Source organism: Callospermophilus lateralis, chromosome 1 (assembly GCF_048772815.1).
Source record: "Callospermophilus lateralis isolate mCalLat2 chromosome 1, mCalLat2.hap1, whole genome shotgun sequence".
NCBI classification, from domain to species: domain Eukaryota; kingdom Metazoa; phylum Chordata; class Mammalia; order Rodentia; family Sciuridae; genus Callospermophilus; species Callospermophilus lateralis.
The window spans coordinates 214403727-214427447 of record NC_135305.1 but is presented as its reverse complement, the minus strand read 5'-3'; the positions used below and the strand labels follow the sequence as shown (position 1 = coordinate 214427447).

The following is a 23721-nucleotide window of genomic DNA, read 5'->3' as shown; positions in this document are numbered from 1 at the left end:
ATGCTTATTTTTCACCGAAATTTCCCTTTATTTGTAGGACTCTAAGGGGTGACAGTGTGATTGAGGTCTCCAGGGTCTTCAGGGTCCAGGGTCTCTAGGATCAAAAGGGCAGAAAAGGAAATCTGTCCATAACATCAGGTCCCTTCCAAGACCCAGTGGAGGTGGACCAGTGCCTCTGGGATGCTTGTTTCCTGGTTACCATGGAAACACACAGAGCGCCTGCAGGAGGCCTGAGAGAACTCCTCTCCCACAGTATTGGGGGAGGGGGTCTGGGAGAACTTTCTGGACCATCAGATCCAATTTCCACGGAGAACCAATGAGTGGGAGACCCAGAGAACCTAAATACTTCATCGATTCCAAGACACAGTTTTACTCAGAGTTTGACATCTCTGAAGTGGAGAGGTTTCTAAAATCAGCAGGTCCTAATGTAGGTGGCGGATTGTTGTCTTTCTTGGTGGCACATAAAGAACAGGATGCCTTGTGTTTAAAGACACCTTGGTGGATATGGATGGTGGTTATGACTGGCCCAAGGTCACATGGTGACTTAGGGGCAGGGAAGGCATGGAGCATTCAGGTCACCTGGTGTTCAGGGTCAGGATCTATCATCAGACACAGCTTAGACCCTGAAACCTAGTTACCTGGGTTCAAATCCTAGCTTCATCACTTCCTAGCTGTGGGACCTTGGACAAGTGACTGAACCTCTCTGATTCTCAGTTATTTCAACAGGAAAATGGGGATAATTTAAGTATCTTTACAGTCAGGAAGCCCAATCCTCTGTTCCTAAACCAGGACGGACTGCCAGGTGATTAGTAGGGAGGACACAGGGGATTAAAAATAGACCATCAGAGGAGGTTATAACAGGAAGTAGAGTCCTCATTTACAAGAGACTCCAGGGGGACCAAACACAATTACTAAGGTTGGAACTAGGTCAGGACTCTTGGAAAGAGAACTGGCCCCGAGGGGTGTCCTGGGGGGTCAGTCATGACTGGGAACCACGAGGGCTTCAAGGAGATGGTGACCTGGGCTAGGCCCTCGGCCTTTCTAGGTCAAAGACTCTACTGTCTCTGCGGCAGCTATCCCACGTCCGTCCTGAACCAGGACGAGAGGGTGACAAGTAAGTCAGGCCAGCCGAGAGACGCAGAGGAGGGTGGCTGGTGGGTCCGCATGGTCTTGGGGAGCCCCACTCAGGGCCCCCCCATGGGCACCTGCCCTTTGTGTGCCCGGCACGCTCTTGTTGATTCCTCAGAGCTCTTTACTTTTTAAGTCCTGGGGGAATGATCCCCATCTTTATGGCTTCTCCCCACCCCGGCCAGCCCCCAGCTTTGACCCCATCTCACACTGGTCCCTGGAACCAGGCAGAGGGAGGAGGACCAGGCCTGAGGGTGCAGGATCCACGGAGAGCAAAGTGCTCTCACGGTCCTTGGAGGGGAGGCCAAGGGGGTGGGAGAGGAGGTGGCCAAGGAGCCAAAGGCGTGGGCAGAGGGGGCCAAGGGCCGGACATGAGCAGGAGAAACAGGACAATGGCTTCACTGTTCCATGTGAGCTTCTGTCTCTACCCCGTTGCCGCCTCACTCTGTCCCCCACTCCCTCCCGCAGCGCCCACGACTCTGCCTGGATTCCAGTTGACAGCCGTGGGCCTGGAGCAGGCGGGCTGTGCTGTGGCGTGGACACAGTGTCCCTGAAAGGCTCAGGGGGTTAGAGGCTTAGGCCCGTGAGGTGGCATTGGGAGGTGGCCTGCGCCTTTAAAAGGTGGGGCCTTGTGGGCGGTCCCTCGGCCAAATGTGGGCGTGCTCTCCAAAGGCCTGGGATCCCAGGTGCCCCCGCTCTCTGCTTCTGGCTGCAGGAACGACCACTTGCTCCAACACACCCGTCACTGCCACCTCCCTACCCCATCAGTTCCCCACGGACACAGGTGCCTCCTGCTCCAGCCTCCTAAACTGTGAGCTCAATAAACCTTTCCTCTTCATAAAGTCAGCGGCCACGGGCACTTTGCTGTAGTAACAGAAAACGGACTGACACAGCATCAGCCAACCGCAGCTGGAGAAACGGCCCATGGCGGGGCCGACTCAGAGAGGACTGGAAACAGACATTGGCTCCCAGGGGAGGAGGACGGGCAAGGGCCCGAGGAAGGGAATGGGGAGCGGGCGGTACTCACAGAGGAAGTCGGAGAGCCACTCGGGCTGGTTGTAGTGGACGATAGCGACGCACAGGGTGTTGAGGGCGACCAGACTGAGCACAGTCCAGTAGAAGGCCTGAGTTTTGACCATGCGGCGGATGTAGAAGCGCATCCTCCGTTCCTTCTTGTGGAAGAAGGTCGAGTTCTCTAGCTTGGCACTTTTGATGCTGGCTCGGGCGAAGGGGGACCCTGCGGGGAGAGAACGCAGGGGTCAGGCCGGGCATTTCTGGGCATGCGCGTGGCCAGCGCAGCCACCGCCTCCGGCAAGTCCTCTGGCCGGGAACCGCCCTGACCCCGGGCTCAGCTTAGACACGCCCCTGAGACGGTGGCACTGGAGGCCACCAGCGGGGGACAGGCTGACATCAGGCAGGCCCAGGGCTCTCTCCAGCGGGAGCCTGTTGCCTCTCGGGGCTGCGTCTGATGCCTGTGGCCGTCCGGGGCCCCTGCCCAGGACCCCGTGCCAGCTTGGAAGGCCTCCAGCTGAGGGGGAGGGTCCCCGTCTCCCTGGGACCTTTCACTTCAGAAGCGGTCACCGGGGACGAGCCGGGTGCGACTTCCACCTGCACACGTGTGTGCTCTGGAGCGTCCACTGAGACCTATCCTGCCCCCGGGACCCCCTAGTGTGGGAGTGTGACCCGAAAACCCCCAGCAAGGCACCGTGAGGGGCCGGGCGACTGGGGTGTTGGCCTAAGTCACCTCTGTGGCTGAGGTAGTGGGAAGAGCTGGTGCAAAAGTCCTGGGGCGCACGTGCCTGCCGTCACTGGAAGGAGTGGCTGAGGGAGGAGGTGAGCCGGGGAGGAAGGCCTGGGAACCCAGGGAGGTTCTTGGAGGAGGAGCTGACATGGCTCAGGCGTTCACAGGGGCCCTCTGGGTGGGTGGGGAGGTGACAGTCAGGAACCCGGGAGGGGGCGATAAAGGGACGCCTGGGCCCCGGAGGCGGTGTTTCAGGGGAAGCCAACTTTGGTGGATGGATCCCGGTGAGGCTGGAGAGAGGGAGGACAGGAGAGCTGGGCCTGTGCCCCCTGGGGACCGGCGTCCTCCATGGAATGGGGCGGCTGGGCAGGTGGCCAGGGCTGTGTGGGTGGAGATTCGTCTCCCGGCGTCTCTGGTCCTCCCTCCACAGTCTGCCTGGGGCTGCTGCTTGACTCAGGGCACAGCCTCCCCTAGTGCGGCCTCCACTCCATCTGACCCTCTGCCTCCCCTCCAGGGGCTGAACACGCAGCTCCTGCTCCACCTCCAAGCCACCTCCCGACGCCATTTTAAAGTTGTAGTTCTGAGACAGACTCTCTCTCCATTGCCCAGGCTGACCTCGGGCTTGAGATCCTCCTGCCTCAGCCTCCCGCGCACGTGGGACGACAGGTGTGTGTCACCCAGTGTGCCATCTCGTGGCTTTCTGGACCCTCCCTGCGGAGGGCTGAGGGGGGGGCTGTGCGTCCCCCAGGGATTCGCCAGTTGGACACTTGGTCCCCCGGATGGCCGTGTTTTAGCTGGAGGGACCTTTAAGTAAGAGGCGGGGCTTCGTGGGAGGACCCGGGAGCCACCTCAGAGGGACTGGACCTGGCTCCCCTGGGGCCCCATGAGCTCCGGGAAGAGGCTCCTGGTAAGGAATGGGCTGAGGCTCCCATTGCTCCCTGGCTTCCTTCGATCAGTGAGATCCTCCCTCCCGTCCACACCCCACCAGGATGCCACCGGCCACAGCATGAGGCAGCCCAGGGGCCACTCACTGGAGCAGGCACCATGTGGTGTATTTTCAGCTTCCAAAACCTGAGCTAAATAAGCCTCTTTAAAAAAAATAAGTTCCCAGCCTCAGGGAATTCAGTATAGTAACAGAAAAGGAACCCGTACAACCTCCCCGCCTGATGATTTGAATGGCGTCTTCCCAGAACTCGGGTTGAGATCCCAGCCCCGGGACGTCAGAATGAGGCTATTCAGAGGCCAACAGGGTGCTTAAAGAAATGACTGAAGTAAAAAGAGGCCACTGGGGTGGTCCCAACCCAACAGGACTCCTGTGCTTACAAGAGATGAGGAAGACCACGGGGGACACAGGGAGAAGGTGCCCAGGAGGCTCAGGAGGCACAATTCTGTCCACACCCCGATCTCAGACGCGCAGCCTCCAGAGCCTGAGACGATAAATTTCTGTTGCTTAAGCCACTGAGTCTGTGGCAGTTGGTTAGAGCGGCCCCAGGGGACAGCTCAAATTTGAGGTTTCATCCTCAAACGAAACCTAGTTTACTTTAATTTTTATTCTTCTTGTTTTTTTGGGACAGAGACTGGTCTCCAACTCCTGAACTCAAGAGATCCTCCTGCCTCAGCCTCCCGAGTTCTGGGTCTATAGGTGGGTGCCCTGGCACCTGGCTTTGAACCCTAGTTTAAAACAATTCCTGCAAGAAGCTTTCTTTGGTTTTCTGCCACATTCTTCCCTGCCCTATACATCCATGAGATTTCTTGTCACATTTCTTACAATTATTTCTGCTCTGAGGTAACCTTTTCCCCCTGATTTCAAAAATAATACAGGTGACTAATTCACACACCCCAGAAAATGTCATGTAGGAAGCGACAAACCCCTACAATCCCCCGATTTCTATACCTTTAACATTTCCCAATGTTGTTTTTAAAAATGGGATCATTTTGTACCTAGTGTTGTGCAACTTGATGTATCTCAAAATACATCTTTCCTGCTGGCAGAACCTGTGTGCTTTTTCCTAGCTGTAGAGTATTTCACTATATGGATATACCATGATTTCTTTAACCATTCCCCCACTGCTGAGCATTGTGGGTTGTTTCTGTGTTTTTCCTTTTCTTTCCTTTCTTCCTTCCATGTTGGGCACTGAACCCTGGGCCTTGCCCATGCTAGACAAGTGCTCTATCACTGAGCTACATCCCAAGCCCTGGTTTTTACTTTTTGATCATCAGAAACAATAATGTTGAGAAGAAGCTGGGTCATGGTCTTTTGCACGTGTTCAGATGGAAGGTCAAGGAGTGTGGACTCTTATTCAAAGTCTAATTAAATCATGCCAAATGCCATGTCATAGTGGCACCAGGTGAGACTGCCCTCTGCTCCCCTCCTCTGTCCCAGATCAGCTGAGGAAGGACGCCCCTCTAAGGACGGCGGCTCCTTCCCCCCACAGGAGGGAGGTCCTGGCTGGGCCGCGGGCAGAGCCTGGCATCCAGCCCAGGTTGTAGGGGCAGCAGCAGAACCTTCTTTGCCCGTGAGAAGGAAACAAACCACGTTTACAATGGGAGCCCCCAGGCTGATGGGGACGGGTGTGACCGACCACAAGGAGACACAGGCTTCGGATAGGAACTAAAACTGCAAAGGAGGCCAGCTTCCCGGTGCCATTAGGACCTACTGAACCGGGAAGGAGATGGACGGGCCACCTGGGGTGGCCTGGGCGGGGACTGCGGGCGCACACTTGGCGGGTTTCCACCTGGGTTCCGTGTTTGTGACACTCAGAGTGACTCGGGGGATACAGCTGAAGGGCTCCTTCCCCCAGGGAACGCGCCCAAAGGGGAGGGGAGCCCCGTGCACAGGTGTGCACAGAGCAGTCAAGTGGGGCCTGGGAGAAGCACAGCACCGTGTCACAGGGAGACCCGAGTGGCTTTCTTCCTGGCGGTCCCCTTCCCCTGCTGCCCTCCGTCCCGCATTTCCTCTGCCTCCGTCCCTCCCTCCCCAGCCCCACTCCCTCCGCCTGGAGGAGCCTCTTCCGCCTCCCTTCATGATTGGGATTTCAAAAATCATGTTTAAAACCCCCACCCTATTCCCCCTCACTGCACAAGGACAAAAGCCACGGTCCCGCTGATAAATCCATAGCACGTGAGGGGCACGAGGAAAAGAAAAGATGTCCCCAGGCGCCTCTCGAGCCAACTCTTGTGGTTAAGATATTTTTTTGTTCTATTTTTCGAAACTGGAGATGGGGCCCAGGACTGCTTTCACCCACTGAGCTGCGCCTCCGGCCCTTTGATTTCATATTTTGAGACAGGGTCTTGCCAAGTTGCTGAGGCTGGCCTCAAACCCACAATCCTCCTGCCTCAGCCTCCTGAGTTACTGGATCACAGGGGTGCGTCAGCGCCCCCGGCTGGCTCTGGTCTCTGAGTTACTTTGGATCTCAAACCCCTTGAGGACAGAGCGACATCCCACGTGGAAAATCCCACACCAGGAAATAGCAACAGGCTTCATGCACAGAATCATTCAGAGATGCATGACCTCGGTGCACCAGGCATCCTGAGCTCCCGTTTAGACCTGGCTCCCAGGTTCCTCAGGGTCCTCTGTCACTATTCCAAAATCTGACAAGGGACCCTTCACCACGGTGAACTGGCCGATGTCACCGGGAGCCTTGTCTCTGCTGGCTCTAGACCCACCCAGGGAGACCGCCTGGTCCCTGCCTGGGTGACGGTCACGGCACCTGCCCGGGCTCAGCGGGGCGGGGGCAGGTGGGGACCCCGTGCAGGCGGCGGGTTCCCAGGCCCTCGCCCTGGTTCCGCGGTGGGTGGGGCGGGGAGGCGGGGCAGCTCACCCACGGAGGCGATGTCGGCCAGCTGGTCCTCGGCCTCCTCGGGGTGCAGCAGGTCCGTCTTGCTCTTCTTGACGGTGGCCCTCCGCAGAGCTCCAGCAATGGGAACATGGCAAGAGACACAGGCGTGACCCTGGCTGCTCCGGACGCCGGGACCGCCACCCTTGGCAGGGTGCCCGTCGGGGCCCAGGGAGGAGGTCACCTGGCTTCAGGGGTCTGGACAAGGACTGTCCCGCTCAGCTCCCCTCCGGGCCTGCGCTCTGGCCACCCATTTCCCTCCGAGTTATTTTTAAGTCCTAAAACCTGCTTCCTAGGAGTCCTGGGACTGACACCCAGGGACCACGGGGACAGCCACCCCCGGGCCTGCAGCGTGCTGGGAGGCTCACCCCCGGGGACAGTAAGTCCTGACACCCGTTTGATAAGGAGACCTAGACGCCCCCCATGGCCCGTCCCGTCCCGGAGTAAAATGGCCAGGACTCTTATGTGGCCCAGGTGGGTCTCACACTCCGGGGCCAAAGCCAGCCTCCTGCCTCAGCCTCCCGAGGAGTGGGGACCACAGGCGAGCACCCCCAGGTCCACTCCACGACCGCCCAGGGCCGGCTCCCAGTCCCTTGTCTCCTGGGCGTCCCTGGGACTTCCAGTCAACAGCTGTCCCTGCCTGATCCGCCTCCTGACCCCGGAGCAACCAGCTGGAGCTGGAGGACAGCGACCTGAACCAGAGCTGGGCCGCGGTCCGGGCAAAGGGGGCCAGGCTGGACGCCCGCCGACGCCCCACACTCCTCCTGGGGGAGGTTCCCGCCATCCCCGGCCCTTCCTGCGCTGACCCGGCCTCGCGTTTGCTCCTGGCGCCTCCTGGACCCCGAGCTCCACCCCTGACGGCCCCTGGGAACCCAGTGGCGTGTCCCCAGCCCTGGCTGCTCCCTGCGGGGACCCCCCTTCCCGCCAGCTCGGGGGAGAACAGTTACCATCAAAGGGATGTCGCTGCTCCACGTCGGCCTCGTCCTCCGCCAGGATCACTTCTTCTAAGGAGGAAGGACACAGGGTCACGGCGCCTCTCCTGGCCACGGGCTCCCGGGCCCTGGGAGGCAGGGTCCGCTGGCCACGGGCACTAGAGCCGCCCACTGTCTCTGGCCCCGCCCACCTCAGCCGCAGCCGCGCCCAGCTCTGGCCTCGGATGTGCCGGGTCCCGGGCTCCAGCGACTGGTGTTTGGTCCATGGCTTGGCAGTGCAAGAGGTGGTGGGTCCCTTAAGGGGGCGGGGCTAGCGGAAGGTCCTTAGGCCACTCGGGGCGTGTCTTTGGAAGGAATTAAGGTAGTTCTCAAGGGACAACTGAACTCTTGCACGTGCAACTATTACAAGAGTGACCCTCTCTGTCTTCCTGTTTGACAAAGTGACTCCTCTCCCTTTGCATGCTCATAATTCCATGAAGTCCTCAGCATGCTGAGCCGATCCTGGCACCGTGACTTTGAACCTCCAGGATGGTGAGCTAAAGAAACCTCTTTTCTTTATACAGTTATCCTGCCTCGGGTATTTTGTCATAGTAATGAAACAGGGATGAATACACCAACCTTATTCTCTGCCTCACACTCCCCGGCAGCCCCACCACCGCTTACAAGCTCTTGCTTACACTGGCTCCTGTCACTTCCCTGTCCCCCCACCCCTTCCTCTCCCTTCTACTCACTCCAGTCCCACTGGCTTCCTAGCCACTCCCACTACGCCTGGCTTCTGCCCTTGCTCTGCTGGAGCTGAACTCCCACCCTCCACATCTGTTGTCCTCTCCTTCAGGCCTCGGCCAGATGCCACTTCCTCCAGACCTTCCCTGACACCCTGACTCCAGCTGTTCTCTGCTCCCTTCCTGCTCCCTGCTCAGAGTGTGGTGGCTCCCAACAAGAGGAGCCTGTCTTCATGTTCTCTCTAGCATTCCGACCCGAGGGCAGGGACTTGGTTTGCCTGGCACCCACCCCTTGGTGCCTAGAACAGAGCCTGCCATGCCGCAGGTGCCCCTAAGTGTCTGCTGGTGGCAGAACAAGCCACCTACTGTGTGCCAGGTGCTGAGCTTCCTAAGCGCCCAGCCCCAATGCCTCGCTGAAGCTCCGCGAGGGGGTCGGGAGCCCTCCATGCGCACACGCTGTGTGTCCAGGGCTCCACCAGGGGTGGAGCAGAAGTACCCGGAAAAAGGTCTTTGTCCCAAACACGGGCAAGCCTTTCCTTGTCCTTATCCCCAAACACCACAGCACTCGGCTGCAGCAGGTGTCACGAGTCACCCGTGTGCACAGGTTCAGTCAAACACTGGGCCACTTTCTATGCGGGACTGAAGCATCACAGACTTGGGTGTCTGTGGGGGGTCTTGGGACCAATCCCCTGGGGAAACCAAGGGACGTTATCATCTCCACTTAGCCACCAGGAAAACTGCAGCACAGGGAGGTGACACGGAATGTAACCAAGGACAGATTTTGCTTATTTATTTCTGGTCCTGGGGACTGAACCCAGGGGCACTTACCACTGAGCTGCACCCCCAGCCCTTTTTATTTTCTATTTTGAGACAGGGCCTCACTGTGTTGCTGAGGCTGGCCTCAAATTTGTGATCCTCCTGCCTCAGCCTCCCACATTGCTGGGATTCAGGCTCCAATGTCTGATTTTGGAACTCAACGATTAGGCAATGTCATATCCCCGAGGCTCAATGTCCTACTCTAGATTCTTGTTGCCAGGGTCTGGGACGCCAACTCAGATCTCTCCTCCCATGGGATGCCTCCGTGGCCCTCTCCACGTGGCACGCCTGGCCCTCGGCGGCCTGGGACTTGCAGCCTGGCTCTCACCTGCTTTGGAGATCCACTCCATGTACCCGTTCAGCTCGCGCTCGATCTGCTGCTGCCGCCTGAGCTTCAGGAAGGCCCTGCGGTTCTCCACCCGCTCCCTTTCTTTGGCAAACTCTCTGCAGGAGCACGAGATCAGGGTCTGAGGTTGGGAGGGGGTTTTAGGGGGCGTTTGTGTGTGTGCTCGGGGGTTCTCTGGGGGGCACTCGTCGCCCAGTCAGTCTCCTGGGAGGACATGGAGTCCGACAGGGCTGGGGGTCCCTGCCTGCCTTCCCCATCCCAGCAGCTGCGCCAGCCCCAGAGAAAGCAACGCGAGAGCCCCCAGCGCCCAGCTCCGTGGTGCCTGCTCCGTGCCCGTCCCCTCCACCTCTCTGGCCGAGAGCTCCGGCCAGCCCCCCGAGTCGGGCCAGGGGACCCGGGGTGAGGCCTCCTGCGGCAGCCTCACTCCCCAGGCAGGCCCCGCTGCTTCCTGATCCCCTCCTCCTCTTCCTGTTGGGAACAGAGAGGCCACGGGGGGGGGGGGGGCTTCCAGGGAGGGTGTCCGTGTGGAGAGACGGAGGAAGCTGGGGTTGCCAACGGCACCACGGGGCCACCACACCAGTCCTCGGACTTCTTATGGCGAGAAATACAAAGTCCAATTATAATCAAGCCCCCAAAATGGGATTCAGAGCCTCTTTATGGCAGGAAAATAAATTTTTGTATTTTACTTAGAGACAGAGTCTCCCTGAGTTGCTCAGCGCCTCGCCAAGGCTGAGGCTGGCTTTGAACTCACGGTCCTCCTGCCTCAGCCTCCCGAGCTGCTGGGATGACAGGCGAGAGCCACTTCCCTGACCAGGAAAAAACTTTTGATCGTCTCTTATGATATTATGTTTGGAAAATGGGAGAAGAGGAACCCAAATTAATATTTATTTATTTTTTTTGGTGAAAAGTGTGAATCACAGACAGGGAGGCTCCTGTGGGCCTCACCCTGCCCCTCGCGGGGCACAGCCTGCTGCTGCGTGTGGCTTGCCAAGGACGGTCTGAAGACCCCAGGGAAGAGCCGGGGTCTGCTGTTACCTGGTGGGTGGGAATGGAGGCTGGCGAGCTGTGGGGAGGCTGGCGAGCTGTGGGGAGGCTGGCGAGCTGGGGGAGGCTGGTGAGCTGTGGGGAGGCTGGCGAGCTGGGGGAGGCTGGCGAACTGTGGGGAGGCTGGCGAGCTGTGGGGAGGCTGGCGAGCTGTGGGAGGCTGGCGAGCTGGGGGAGGCTGGCGAGCTGTGGGGAGGCTGGCGAGCTGGGGGAGGCTGGCGAGCTGTGGGGAGGCTGGCGAGCTGTGGGAGGCTGGCGAGCTGTGGGGAGGCTGGCGAGCTGTGGGAGGCTGGCGAGCTGGGGGAGGCTGGCGAGCTGTGGGGAGGCTGGCGAGCTGGGGGAGGCTGGCGAGCTGGGGGAGGCTGGCGAGCTGGGGGAGGCTGGCGAGCTGGGGGAGGCTGGCGAGCTGGGGGAGGCTGGCGAGCTGGGGGAGGCTGGCGAGCTGGGGGAGGCTGGCGAGCTATGGGGAGGCTGGCGAGCTGGGGGAGGCTGGCGAGCCCTGGGGACAGGTGGCGGGCACGGAGGTGGAGGACTCACCCCGACAGCACGCCCAGCACGAGGTTCAGCATGAAGAAGGAGCCGATGATGATGAGGGGGATGAAGTACAGCCAGTTCCAGGTGTTCCCTGAGGCGTCGTTGCTCTGCAAGAGGAGGAGCAGGTGAGCCAGGGAGGTGCCGGTCCCCCTAGGCCCCGAGGGTCAGGAGGAGCAGAGGAGCCCAGGAGCCCTCAGGGCTGCGGCTCCCCCCCAGGCCCAGGAGGAACCTGGGGGACTTACGAGGGTCACCTGGACCGAGGCCGAGCAGGAGCAGGAAGCCCCGACCTGGGGAAAAGGCCCCGACTCCCTCCTGCCCCACACAGTCACGGCCGTGTCCCTCACAGGAGGTGTGTGACTGCGGTCCGGTGGCCTGCAGAAGTCACCTCTTCCTCCAGGGCCCCCTCCCCCTCCTGCAGCCTCAACATCAACCACAAAAACCTCCCAGAGACGCGCTGAATCCTCAAGGGGCAGAAATCTATAAATAGAACGTTCCCCCTGAAACAGAACAGAAGACCAGGGAGAGAGGGAGCCGGAAAGGAAAGGGAGAGATGAGGGGGGAGGAGGGGGGAGGGAGAGGGAGGGAGGCAGAAAGGGGGAGGGGGAGGCGGAGAGGGAGGGAGGGGGGAGAGAGGAGGGAGAGAGAGGGGAAGGGGAGAGGGAGGGGGAGAAGGAGTGAGGGGTGGGGGGAGAGGCAGGGAGGGAGGGGGAGAGGGAGAGGTTGGGGGGGCGAGGCGAGCACATGAATGGAGCCCTCATATTTACTAGGTGCTGGGTGCTCTTCTAAGCACATTACCTATGGGAATTCACTGTTTTATACACACACACACACACACACACACACACACGTACTTTTTGGGGGTGCTGGGGATTGAACCCAGGGCCTTGTGCATGGGAGGCAAGCACTCTACCAACTGAGCTATATCCCCAGCCCCTATTTAATCTTAATGATGTTCCTATGTTATCACCTTACCCATTTAATTAATTAATTAATTTTTGGTATCAGGGATTGAACCCACTGGGCCACATCCCCAGTCCTTTCTTTATATTTTATGAAGAGACAGGGTCTCGCTGAGGTGCTTAGGGCCTCGCTAAGTTACTGAGGCTGGTTTTGAACTTGTGATTCTCCTGCTGGGATTACAGGCATGTGCCTGGTTCTCTTGCCCATTTTATAACTGAGAAAACTAAGTCTTGGAAAGACAAAATCCTAGGCAAAGTCAAGAGCTAGTCAGTGACAACGTGGGACTGGAACCAGGCAGGTGCCCCCCCACCATGAACTTAACCTCTGTGCTAGGAAGCATTGGACTGAGCCATCAGGAAGGCGGAACCTCGCAGGGGTTCATCACCCTGTGGCACCTGCAGAATGTTCTCTCCCAGTGTGGCTTTAAAAGCCCACCTTAAAAATAAGTATAAATGCTGCAGAAGAAAACCTAAAATAAGAAAGACTGGCACCACCAGGTTTCAGTGAGGCTGTGGGGTAACTGGTGCCCTCATCCCTGCTGATAGGGAGTAACATGGTGTATTAGGCTCTTGCAGCTGCTAAAACAAACAATCACAACTGTGCAGCTTCAACAACAGTAATCTATTCTCTCACAGTTCTGGAGGCCCGAAGTTCAACATCAAGGTGTGGGCTCCTCCTGGGAGGAGACTCTGAGAGAGACTCTGGCCCAGGCCTCCTCCCTGCGTCTGGTGGTCAGCTGGCTGTCTAGGATCACTGGAAGCACCACCTCGTCTCTGCCTTCGTTTTCCCGTGGCCTGGTCACTGTATGTGTCTTTATTTCTCCTTTTAATTAATTCTTTTTTGGGTGGTACCGCGGTTGGAACCCAGGGCCTCACACATGCCAGGCAGGAGCTCCACCACCGAGCAACGCCCCAGCCCAACGTGCGAGTTTTGGGTGGGGGACACAAGACAACCCATGACCCGGGGGACTCACACCCACTCTGAACAAACGCCCTGAGAGTCTCTCCTCAAACTATTCATGTTCCTTTCCCACGCGCCTGTGATTCCGCTCCGGGTTGCTCCCCAGCAGAAAAGCGAATCCACGTTCCCCAAAGGCAACCAAGAGTGCTGAGGTCCCTGACGACCATCAGAAAGTCCCCAAGGCTAACACCCCAACCTTTCACAAGGGGAGAGAATACATGAGTGGAGCATGGCGGGTGAGAGCCTGCCCCGCGCCACCGCGGACCTCCCACCAGGTGAGGCTGGGCAGGAGAAGGGGACAGGAAACACGTGGGTGGGTCCCACGGCGCAGCCTCGGGAGAGGGAGGTGTGGGCGCGTCTGCAGGCCCAGCCCGGAGGCCGAGGCAGGAGGGCTGCTGGGGTTCAAGGCCAACTGGTACCAGGGGGAGGCCAGCAAACCAACCCCCAGGTGGACGAGCGGGCAAGGCTCAAAGCCCCGAGGAGAGTCCCTGGGGGAGGAGGTGACCGGGTGGGGGTGGGGGACGCCTTCTGGGCCCGAGAAGTTTCTGCCTCCGTGGGGCCGGCCACACCCGCCTGCGTCTGTGGGGCGCGGAGTTTCCTGTGTGTTAATTGTACGGATCTTAAAACGGTCTTGTTTTAAGTCAACTCTGTCTTGGGAGGAAGGGAGGCTGGCACGTGCTGCCACCAGGGCGGGCCTCGAGGATGTGGCGATTAGTGACAGGAGCCACCCGCAGGCTCCACCCGAGGCCCGGGAGCCGCCAGATCAGACGCTGGGCAGCACGTGGGGTCCCGGGGACAGAGCTCCAGTTGGGGGAGGCCACGGCGGCACCAGGGCTGGGGAGTGACGGCCACACAGCAGAGGACACGCTCAACGCCACGGAACCGCACAGCCAGCAGCAGCTGAGGGGGCTGGGGACCGGCTGGGTGCAGCCCCTGCCAGGCCCTGGGCTCCCTCCCCCGCTGGCAAAACAGATGTTAAGAAGGTTCATCTTTTCTGGGGGCCCACACCATCGTCCCAGCGGCTCAGGAGGCTGAGGCAGGAGGATCACGAGTTCAAGGCCAGCCTCAGCAAAGGTGAGGCCCTAAGCAACTCAGTGAGACCCTGTCTCTAAATAAATGCAAAATAGGGCTGGGGACTTGGCTCAGTGGTCGAGTGGCCCTGAGTTCAATCCCTGTCACCTGTCCTCCAAAAAAAGGTACATTTTTATGTTGTATGTATTTTGCCACAATGTGGTGGGGGGAGAGGGGGAGAGGGGGAGAGGGAGAGAGGTCAGCCTGGACGTGGACCTGGACAGGATTCGGGTGAGTCCACCCCCTGGTTCTAAGCCTGGAAGTGCTCTTCCCGTGGAAGGTTCTGGAAGAGGCCGGAAGCCGCAGGGCAGGGCTGGCGAAGGCAGGGCTGGTTTCTGCCCCCAGCTCTGCGGCGGCCGAGGCTCTTGTTCCCATTTCTCGGGGCTAAATATAGCCCAGGGAGCCAACCCTGCAGCAGCCAGCGAGAAGGAGGCGCACTGTCACCAGGGCCTGGTGACAGGGGACAGATTGGGGTGTGGGGACGGGGACAGTAGCAAACAGGGGGAGCAGCAGAGGCCCTGCATCCAGTGCGTCTGTCTGTCCGTCCGACTCAGAAGCTGCCAACAAAACCCGCATCTGCCCACCTCTGGGTGCCTGGTGGGCCCTGTGACGTGCTGCCCAGGACAGTAACAGCCGCCCAGGGACGCCGGCCCTCGGGGAGCCCGGTCAGTCCTGTCGTACTCCCCGAGAGGCAGCACCGAGCCATTCCCAGGGGAGGGACAGTGTCACAGGCCACCGTCCTGCTGGTGTCACTCTGAGTCTCTCCGCACAGGATGCGCAGACGTCCTGACCCCCGGGACACGCGAACTCAGTGAAGGGCCTCCTCAGTGTCACCAAGTTAGGTTGAGGCCATCAGCGGGGGCAGGACTGACGTCCTTATGAAAGGCGGACCTGGGTGCGGACACCGGCACACTGCGGGGACCGGAGGAGGACAGGCAGCGCTGGGGACCGTGACCCACAGCCAGGGGCAGCCACCCGAGGTTGCCTGCAGAGCCCTGGAAGCCAGGGACAGGCCAGAAACGGGTCCCCCCAAGGTCTGTGAGGGACCAAGACCCTGCTGGTACCTTGATCTTGGACCTCCGGAGCCCAGAACTGTGACAAGAAACACACTCTGCTGTTCTAAGCCACTCTGTCTGTGGCCTTTCATTGTGACAGTTACAGGAGATGACTACAGTCACCGAAGAAAGGGCAGAGGTCTTTGTCACCTCCAGCCCTTGTCTCTTCCCCAGATTACCCACAGGGCTCCATGGGGCCTCCAGCAGGCCGACTACTGTCCTACCCAGGGCCTTTGAACGGTGCTCCCCGAGTCTCACATGGCTCCCCCCACGGCCTGCGGCTCAGGGCTCCTATTGGGAGAGGTCCCCCTTGATGGCCCTTCAGCATCCCACCCCTCATTCTGGTCCCCAGGACTCCACCAGCTCTGCACTCGCACGTCCTCCTGTTGTCTCTCCGGAGCCACATGGCACAGGTGTGTCCCCTGTTCCTAGCACCCTGTCGCGTGCAGCTGTGCTCAGCCGCGTTTGTCGAGTGACCTGGGTGAGACGTGGCCCGCTCCCTGCGGGTGGGCGCCTGCACCGTGACCGGGCCGCACCTCCCTCCTGGACCTGGGCTGGCCCTGCTGCCCGACGTCACTGGGGTCTTTTCTCTCTGGAACGTCCTCCAGGTCCAGCAGCCTGTGGAGAGGCTGGCAGGGCCGGGGCAGCTCTGGACGGAGGGAGCTCGGGAGCCAAGTGGAATGAGCTGAGACGGGGCAGCGGTGCGGCCAGCGCTGCCCGGGTCGGCGGGATGCCCCTGCTGGCTCTCACACCTCCTGGGGTCAGGCGAAGGGCAGCTGTGGGCATCAGGGCTGGGCGGAGGTCAGAGGGCGGCTGCTCACTGGTCAGTGCACTGACACGGCCGGGTGACCCGGTGACAGATGGTCCTGACTTCTGTCCACCTTCTGTTGCCTACAACCCTAGCCGCCATCAGCTCTGGGCTCACCTATGTCCTGCCATGGGGTGAGGTGGCCCTTCCTGGGTGGCCGAGGGCCGAGAGATGGGCGCCAGCCAACTGGGAGTGGGCGGAGAGATCTGGGCCGCTGTTTAGGTCAGAGGGCTGAACCTGCAGAGTGAGACTCTCCGGGGGTGTCCGGAACAGTCCCTGGCATCGTTCTCCACTACAAGGCCCCTAGTGGCACCTCAGCAGGGTCCCCTCCTCCCCACTGGCACCTGTGCTGGACCTGGAGCGCGCAGGAAATGCAGCCCTTGCTGAGACCATGGAGGCTTGGGGATGCTCGTTACTGCGGCAGGTCCCTCCGCCCTGACAGATACACCCTGACATGGCCACCGTTGGCTCCTTTGCTCTCGAAGGCCTTTCTCCAAAGACACCTTCGCACTCACCCCTGATGAGGTAGGTGGGGGAAGGGTGTCTCCTCTAAGTTGGGTAAAGAAATTCCCCAAAGAGCCAAGTTCAAGGCCACTATGAGCTCGTTGACCCCATTCCCTTCCCCTTAGGCCTTGGCTCAGCTGATCCCTTGTCCTCACCCAGCCTGAGTGTGGCCCCATGGGGACGACTCAGGAAGGAGGGACCCGGCCTCCCTCAGTCCATCCGGAGGTCTCGTCCTCTTTCTGGCCTGTTTCACCCTCTAAATGATCTTGCTGACGTTGGAGCGTCAGCTCCCCGTGGGTGGACATGCTTCCCGCGTGGTCCCCAGAAGACACCGGGCACATAGTAGGTGCTCACGATCCCGTGTTACCGCGGTAACCAGAAGTGCATCCCCAGCTCCTTGTGCAGGCCCCTCCCTGACAGTCAGGGGGGCTCAGCCACCGCCATGTGGGTGGTCCCCTTTAGGCTGACCACGTGCCTCCCTGGGCCCAGCGAGGGGGGACAGTGCCTTCCCTGCAGCTCACAGGGCTCGGGCAGGGCGGGGCTGGACCATCATTGCTGCTCTGCACAGAGGACTCCATCCCCCTCCCACCGGCACCCCTCCCCCCTGTGCTGAACCCGCAGAGCCTCAGTCACAGCGGGGGTCACAGCGAGAGTCCCCGTGGGGTGGACGCTGCGTCCAGCCTGCTGCCCAGCACCGAGGATCTCAGGCAGAGGCTGCTCACTCACGGCAACGGCCGAGTCCCCTGAAGCGCCCTTGACCTTATGGTTCACTTTCCTCTGATTTTTTAAGCCTGGCTCATTCAGAAAATCAGGATAGAAGACGTTAAAAAGCAGCCCCTCAGCTCAGGACACCCAATTCCCAGTGTATGAGGTAAAATGGGGTCGATTTGACCGTGAAAAAGCCAAAGTCTGACAGTGGCCTTGAGGGAGGCCGCACGTCCCAGTTTACACCGGTGTGGACACGTCACGGCCGGTAATTATTTTTTGAGTTCTATTTTCTCCACTTACTCTCAAAACTGTCCTGGTGGGGATGATAAATGACGTGGGCTGTCTGCCTAGGAGGCGTGTCCCTCCCTGGCCTCCCCAGTGGCCACTCTTGCCCTCCTTAGCTCCCCTCTGGCCACATGGGCAGCAGCACCGCTCCTCACAAACGCCAGGACACTCCTACCCCAGGGCCTTTGCACTGGTGGTTCTGCCCCCTGGCTGCCCTTCCCTGAGATACCCCAGGCTCCCCATTGAGGGTCTTCTCGAACACTCTCACTGCCCTCTAACACCATCTCGGACGCAGAGGGTAACAGGTTCCAGTCCCCGGATCCCCACTGGCATGCAGCCGACGACGGCTCTGGAGTTTGTCTGTGGACCAGTCCCTGCCGTGGAGACCACGCGACCCCCACAGCCCCCCGAGATTCACGTTCACCATCTGCCCTTATCTCACAGATCACCCGCTTCCCCCACGAACACGCCAGCACCCCAGTGCCTGCACACAGTAGGCACTGACGGTGTACCTGCATACAGGACTCGTTTGATAAATGTCTTGGATAAACAGGTGACTGACTGTCCCCAAAGTCAACTACTTTGATATTGGACAAGACAAATATCAGTGAATAAGACCAGGCTTATGTCAAAGATCAGAGCCGACCGTCAGTGACTACGGGTCAAGGGACATGCATTTGTGAGCACCAGCTGAATACGTTTCTGCTAGTCCCTTCATTGGCATTATCCAAGGGAAAGAAATAGAGAAAAGGGACAGAAAGAGCCCAGAGAGGGGAGGAGGGAGAAGAGGAAGGGAGGGGGGGAGGGGGAGGGGGAGGGGGAGGGGGGAGGAAGGGGAGGAGGGGGAGGAGGGGGAGGAGGAAGAGCAAGGAGAGGAGGAGGCAGGAGAGGAGGAAAATGTATGAGGAAGAGCGGACGCGGAAGAGAGGTGGGAGGAGTAAGGACAGAGCCCAAGGCTGTAAGGACAGAGCCCAAGGCTGTAAGGACAGAGCCCAAGGCTGTAAGGACAGAGCCCAAGGCTGTAAGGACAGAGCCCAAGGCTGCATTGGATGCGACTATTCTGCTGTCTAGGGGACCTCTGTGAGCCTCAGTTTCTTCATCTAGAAGACAGGGCTGAAAACATCTCCCTTTAAGAGGCCGTCTAGGTCACTGTTGGCGTCTGGGCTGCATAAACTCCTCGTGGTGGGAACGGAGACGGTCACCAGCTGAACTACCCGCACCCTGGGTCCTTCCACAGCTGGGGATGGAGCCCAAGGTCCCGCACGTGCCGGGCAAGGGCTCTGCCCCTGAGCTCCGGCTGCAGCCCGTCCTCCCCAGGACCCGACAGGAGCCACCTGTGAGAGCCAGAGTCAGACGGAGATTCTCCGGGGCCAGGGACAGAGTCTAGCAGGGCCCACGGATTTGCACAGAAAATGGAGACCCCTTCTATTTCCTCACGTCCACGGGAAATGGGGCACTTGGTCGTCATGAAGGGAAGCAGCAAATGGTGGTAATATGGGCAGAACCTCCCGCCACCAGGGGAGTCCCATCAGGTGACAGCACGCTGGCTGTTTTTGGGGGGCATCAGGGATTGAACTCGGGGCGTCCGACCACTGAGCCCCATCCCAGCCCTGTTTTGCATTTTATTTAGAGACGGGGTCTCCCTGAGCTGCTCAGGGCCTCGCAGTTGCTGAGGCTGGCTTTGAACTCTCAATCCTCCTGCCTCGGCCTCCAGGTCGCTGGGTGACAGGTGCGGCCCTGGGCCCAGTGGGTGATGTGAATCTGGGAGGAGCCCGGGAGAGGCTCAGGTGCACCTCGTGTATTTGGGGGCTGCAGAGGGGGCTGTGCCCCGGGAGCTGAGGTCCTGACTCCCAGGATCCCAGAAGGCCGCCTTATCTGGAAACGGGGTCATGTCGACGTCATTGGTTGAGCTGAGGTCAAGATGGAAGGGGGCAGGTCTGCTCTCCTAGGAGGAGGGGGGACAGCCACTGTGGATCTGCCAGCCAGGGCCACCAGGATTGTCTGCCACCAGGAGCTGGGAGAGGCCAGGGAGGGTCCCCCGGGCTGCTGGGGGCTGGCTGTGGGGACCCTCTGCTCGGCAGCTCCTGGCCCCCAGCGGCAGGGACAGCTCGATTCTGTCTGAGTCATTCAGTTCTGGCCCCAGGCACAGCAGCCCCAGGGTGACACAGGAGGTGACGTGGGGGGGCTCCACCCAGGGAGGGAAGGGGCAGGAAGGACCAGCTGGCCGGGAGGTTCCCAGGGCCACTGTCCCGGGCACCTGGGTGACAGGCGCAGCCGCGGGGCCGGGGGTATTCACCCACCTGTCCCCAGGCACCTGGTGGAGGCTGTTCCGGGGATGTCCCCGGCAGGCCTGGTGGCCACGGCAGTCCCAGGGAGGGACAGAGTGGCGGGCGACCCCAGGTGGACGGCTGGGGTGGGGACACTGGGGCGAGGCCCTGTGCCTGCAGGACGACGAGGTGACGCGCAGCCCAAGGCCAGCAGCACCCGCCTCCTCGTCCCTGTGACAACACCACATCACAGACGCCGCCAATGTCCCTCACGGGACAGAGACCCCTGGGCCAGAAGCTCTGCTTCAGAGTCTCCAGAGCCCCGAGGACGACCGTGGGCACAAACAGTGGAAAGTTCTAGAAGTCGGATCTGAGTCAGGCTGCGACCAGTCGGTCGGGGTGGGTGGGTCATTATGGTAAAAATGTCAGACGCGTTTCTAAAAGAAATATTATGGGGGGGTCTGGCTCCTCCTGAGCTCGGCCAAGGCCACCCTCGCTCCTAGGCGACGTCTCTTTACGTGTGACCAGCCCCTGTGTCCCGGGGCAGTGCGCCACAGGCACAACCCTCTGGGGCCCCCCTTTCCGCCCACTCTCAGGCTGCGCTCTAAATGGGCAACTGAGCCAAAGGTCAGTTCCCATGAATCTCCTTCCAACCTATGGGGGTACATTCCACAGAAGCAGGTCCCAGCCCAGAGGGGTGGCTCAGCCCCAGGCAGGAGGAAGCCAGGCCTCGCTCCCCTGCGGCCAAGCTCCACTCGGGCCACACCTCCATCTGCAACCGCCGTGTCAGGGCAGGGCCCGGGACCCCTGGAGGGTCCACAGAGGCGCACGTGCCAAGTGGCTCCAGGACGCTCCACAGAGAACCACGCTGTGGTCGCCTTGTACCTGACCCTAAGTCTTTGGCTCCGAACTTTTTCAGCTGGGGACAGAGGACAGATCTGGGGACCTCCCTCTCACACAGGTGGGTGAGGGGAGGGTTAGTGTGCCGGGGACAGAGGGGGATCTCAACAGGTGTCAGAATTATAAACGACTTTAACCTTTGGCCCCCAGCTACGTATACGCGAAAGCACGGAAAGCACACAGGGTAGCTCATGGCCGCACGAGGCCCCAGATGTTTCCCTCCAGGGCAGCCACACGACGGAGTACTATGCTGCTGTCTAAAAGAATGAAGGGGGCTGAGGTTGGGGCTCAGTGGCAGAGCACTTGCCTTGCATGTGTGAGGCACTGGGTTCAATTCTCAGCACCACAAATAAATAAATGAATAAAACAAAGGTTCATCAACATCTAAAAAAAAAAATTAAAAAAAAAAAAGAATGAAGGGGCCATAGGTGCCCTGCAGGAGGGAAGGCTCCGGAATATTCCGCTATGGGGGCAGGGAGAATGACGGACCAGAACAGCAGGCGCAGAACCACCCTCTGGTGTGAGGAGGGGAGGGGCTCAGAGCTGACGGAGCCATGCCACTGTCCTCTGTGTCTGCCTTTGCCTATTCAGCCAAGTGCACATCACGACCAAGTGGCAGAGCTGAAGCTTCTACTGTCATTATGCCTCAACGGCAGAGACGACCCCGCACAGCGTTCGCCTGGCTCCAGGGACTGGGAGCCGTCAGACACGACTGGACGCACCCGGGGTCCTGGCAGTTCCGGGCCACTTCACACGGGGCACGAGAGCCCGGGGTCCTGGGCCAAGCCTCTGTGGATGGTGAGTGACAACTGCATTGGCATAAATAAAAAATGGTGGCAGAGAGAGGGGGCTGCGTGGGGGGAGCAGGGGACGGGGGCCGGCAGGGATGGGGCCGGGAGGACGTCTTTCAGACTCATCCGCAGCATTTTAAGGGCTGGTGAGAGGCACAGAGGTCACACGCTAGGTATGAATATTTAAAAGCTGCTCAATAAAACATGCCTCATGCTCTGCTTTCCAAACCTACCTCCCCAACGCCCGAAGGTCAGGGTGGGGCTGGGATCTGCTGTCCACGTTGGACCGCAGCATGGGGACCACCCTGCCCCTGACCAAGGCCCGGGAGGCCTCCTGCGTCTTCCCACGACCAGCCATGTGCGCACATCCAGGTCTGCACGTCCAGGCTCGAGTCTCGCTTGCCCCAGGAGTGGCCCCTCAGCTGCCCTTGGCCCTCGAGGGAGGGGCGTGAACAGCCCACGGAGGATCCAGACGCCCAGGGAGTGGGGGCCTAGGCAGGAGGTCCCAGGACCCCGTCCGACCCACAGCACGGGCTATACTGTGTGCGCAGGGCCCTGGTAGACGTGTGCCCTGGCCCGTGACCTCCGCCTCTGGGGGAGGGCTTGGTGACCTTCGGGGTAGAGCCACCTTGCCTGGGTGCACGACTTTGGCAGATTTGAGAATCCCAAACGACATCTAAACACTTGCATGCTGCAAAATGAGGTCCCGTTTGTGTCCCCTCCAGACCTCCCTGGCCCCAGGGACCTAGTGGTTAGAGGTCTGCGGTGAGCCTCCGCCCTGGACTCCTCAGGCTGCCTCCCCTGACTCCGTTTCCCCATCGCAGCCTCAGGAGCTGCCATGCTCGCAGAGGGCCACCTCCCTGGGACTCTGGTGGTCCACGCGCACTGTCCCAGTGTCACTTACATTGTAGAGGAGGTCAGTCCAGCCTTCCATGGTGATACACTGGAAGACGGTCAGCACGGCGAACAGGATGTTGTCGAACTGCGTGATCCCGTTGTTGGGCCCTTCCCAGTAGGGCTGACATTTGGTCCCGTTGGGGCAGGTACGGGCGGGTTCCTCTGTCCCACACGGAGCCGGGGACTCTCCCTGAATGTCATCTGTGAAAGGGAAGGGGAGGAGTGTCAGGGCAAGGATCAAGGAAACAACGGAGAAATCAGAACCTGTGAGTGTTTAACGCTGTTGGGAGAAACGATGATTGGGGTGAACTTCGTCTTTTTTCTTTAATCAGGACATGGCTCAACTGACCTATTGATTACTTTCTCCTTCACTGAATTATTCTCCGAGCTTCATTATTCATACCTTCTTGTCTTCTGGGGGTTATTTTGCTGTTACTTTCCTCAACTTTGAGAAGGATTAACTTGGAGGCTATAAATTGTCCTTAAAGAGCAGCTTTAGCTGCATCTCAGAAATGTTGTCAATCATCGTTATCATTATTGCTGAGTTATTTTCCAATTTCCATGATTATTTCTTCTTTGATCCACGAATAATGAAGACATTTCTTTTTCACAAAACTTGTTATACATATGAAGAGAGAGAGAAGAGCATGATGAGGATTATCCAATGTACCTCTCACCAATGTCACCCTTCGTCAACTCTGGGTTCCTCTCATTTCACCTCTTCTTTACCCTTTGCCAACTAGAGATCTCAGTTGCAATATCATTCCACCCACAAATAAGAGCCTCGTCTCTTAATCTTTAAATGTTTTTGGAGTTTTCTTTCTGGTATTGATTTCTGGTTGAGTTGCCTCGTGGTCGGGAACCTGTTTGGCTCTTGTCCCTGCTGGAGGAGCCTCGTGGTCCGTGGTCAGGTCTGGTGAACGCGCGGGGTTCATTGGCTACAACGCTCTTCATGCCACGGTGAGGACAACTGGCCACCAGGCTCCTGTCCGAATCCTTGTTGGTTTTCTTCCTGGCCTGCCTGGGTGGGGAGCTGTTCTGGGGGCGGGGGACAGCGGTACTCGCAGCCCCTACCCCAAACGGGTGGAGAACAGAAGCCGAGCTCTCCCCACAGAGCAGGGGTGGACTGTGAAAATGTCGGCAGGGAACACAGCGTGCCCGGGGACAGCCCTCGGACTGCAAGCCAGGACGGCCTCAGGAGGAAGCAGTGGGCACTGCAGGTCAGGTCCAGATCCCAGGGCGTGGCGGGGCCGGGGCCGGGGACTGCAGGGCTCTGGGCTGGAAGGTGGCCTCTCTGGGAGCCTGCCTGTCTCCACAGGGTCCACGCCTGGCCCACTCCCGTTCCTTGCGCTTCAGCCCAGTCACCTTGGATGTCCCCTTTCCCCTGGCCTCCAGTGGACGTGCAGACAGAGTCAC

At 59.6% G+C, this 23721-nt stretch overlaps 1 protein-coding gene and 1 non-coding gene across 3 annotated transcripts in view; both read right to left on the bottom strand.

Moving 5' to 3' along the window:
• Positions 1 to 23721, bottom strand: part of Cacna1a (calcium voltage-gated channel subunit alpha1 A) — a 180676-nt gene that overhangs the window by 74892 nt on the left and 82063 nt on the right. The window contains exons 6-11 of one of the 2 annotated variants that reach the window (XM_077105758.1): positions 22313 to 22506; positions 11103 to 11206; positions 9504 to 9619; positions 7647 to 7709; positions 6691 to 6780; positions 2156 to 2365 (exon numbers count right to left, since the gene is read on the bottom strand). In XM_077105758.1, the coding sequence (XP_076961873.1) occupies positions 2156 to 2365; positions 6691 to 6780; positions 7647 to 7709; positions 9504 to 9619; positions 11103 to 11206; positions 22313 to 22506 (777 nt within the window). The remainder of the gene's footprint in view (positions 1 to 2155; positions 2366 to 6690; positions 6781 to 7646; positions 7710 to 9503; positions 9620 to 11102; positions 11207 to 22312; positions 22507 to 23721) is intronic. The other variant, XM_077105759.1, reaches the window with a different exon arrangement.
• Positions 11955 to 12027, bottom strand: Trnag-ccc (transfer RNA glycine (anticodon CCC)). Its single transcript has one exon. It is a non-coding gene; the product is annotated as a tRNA-Gly (tRNA).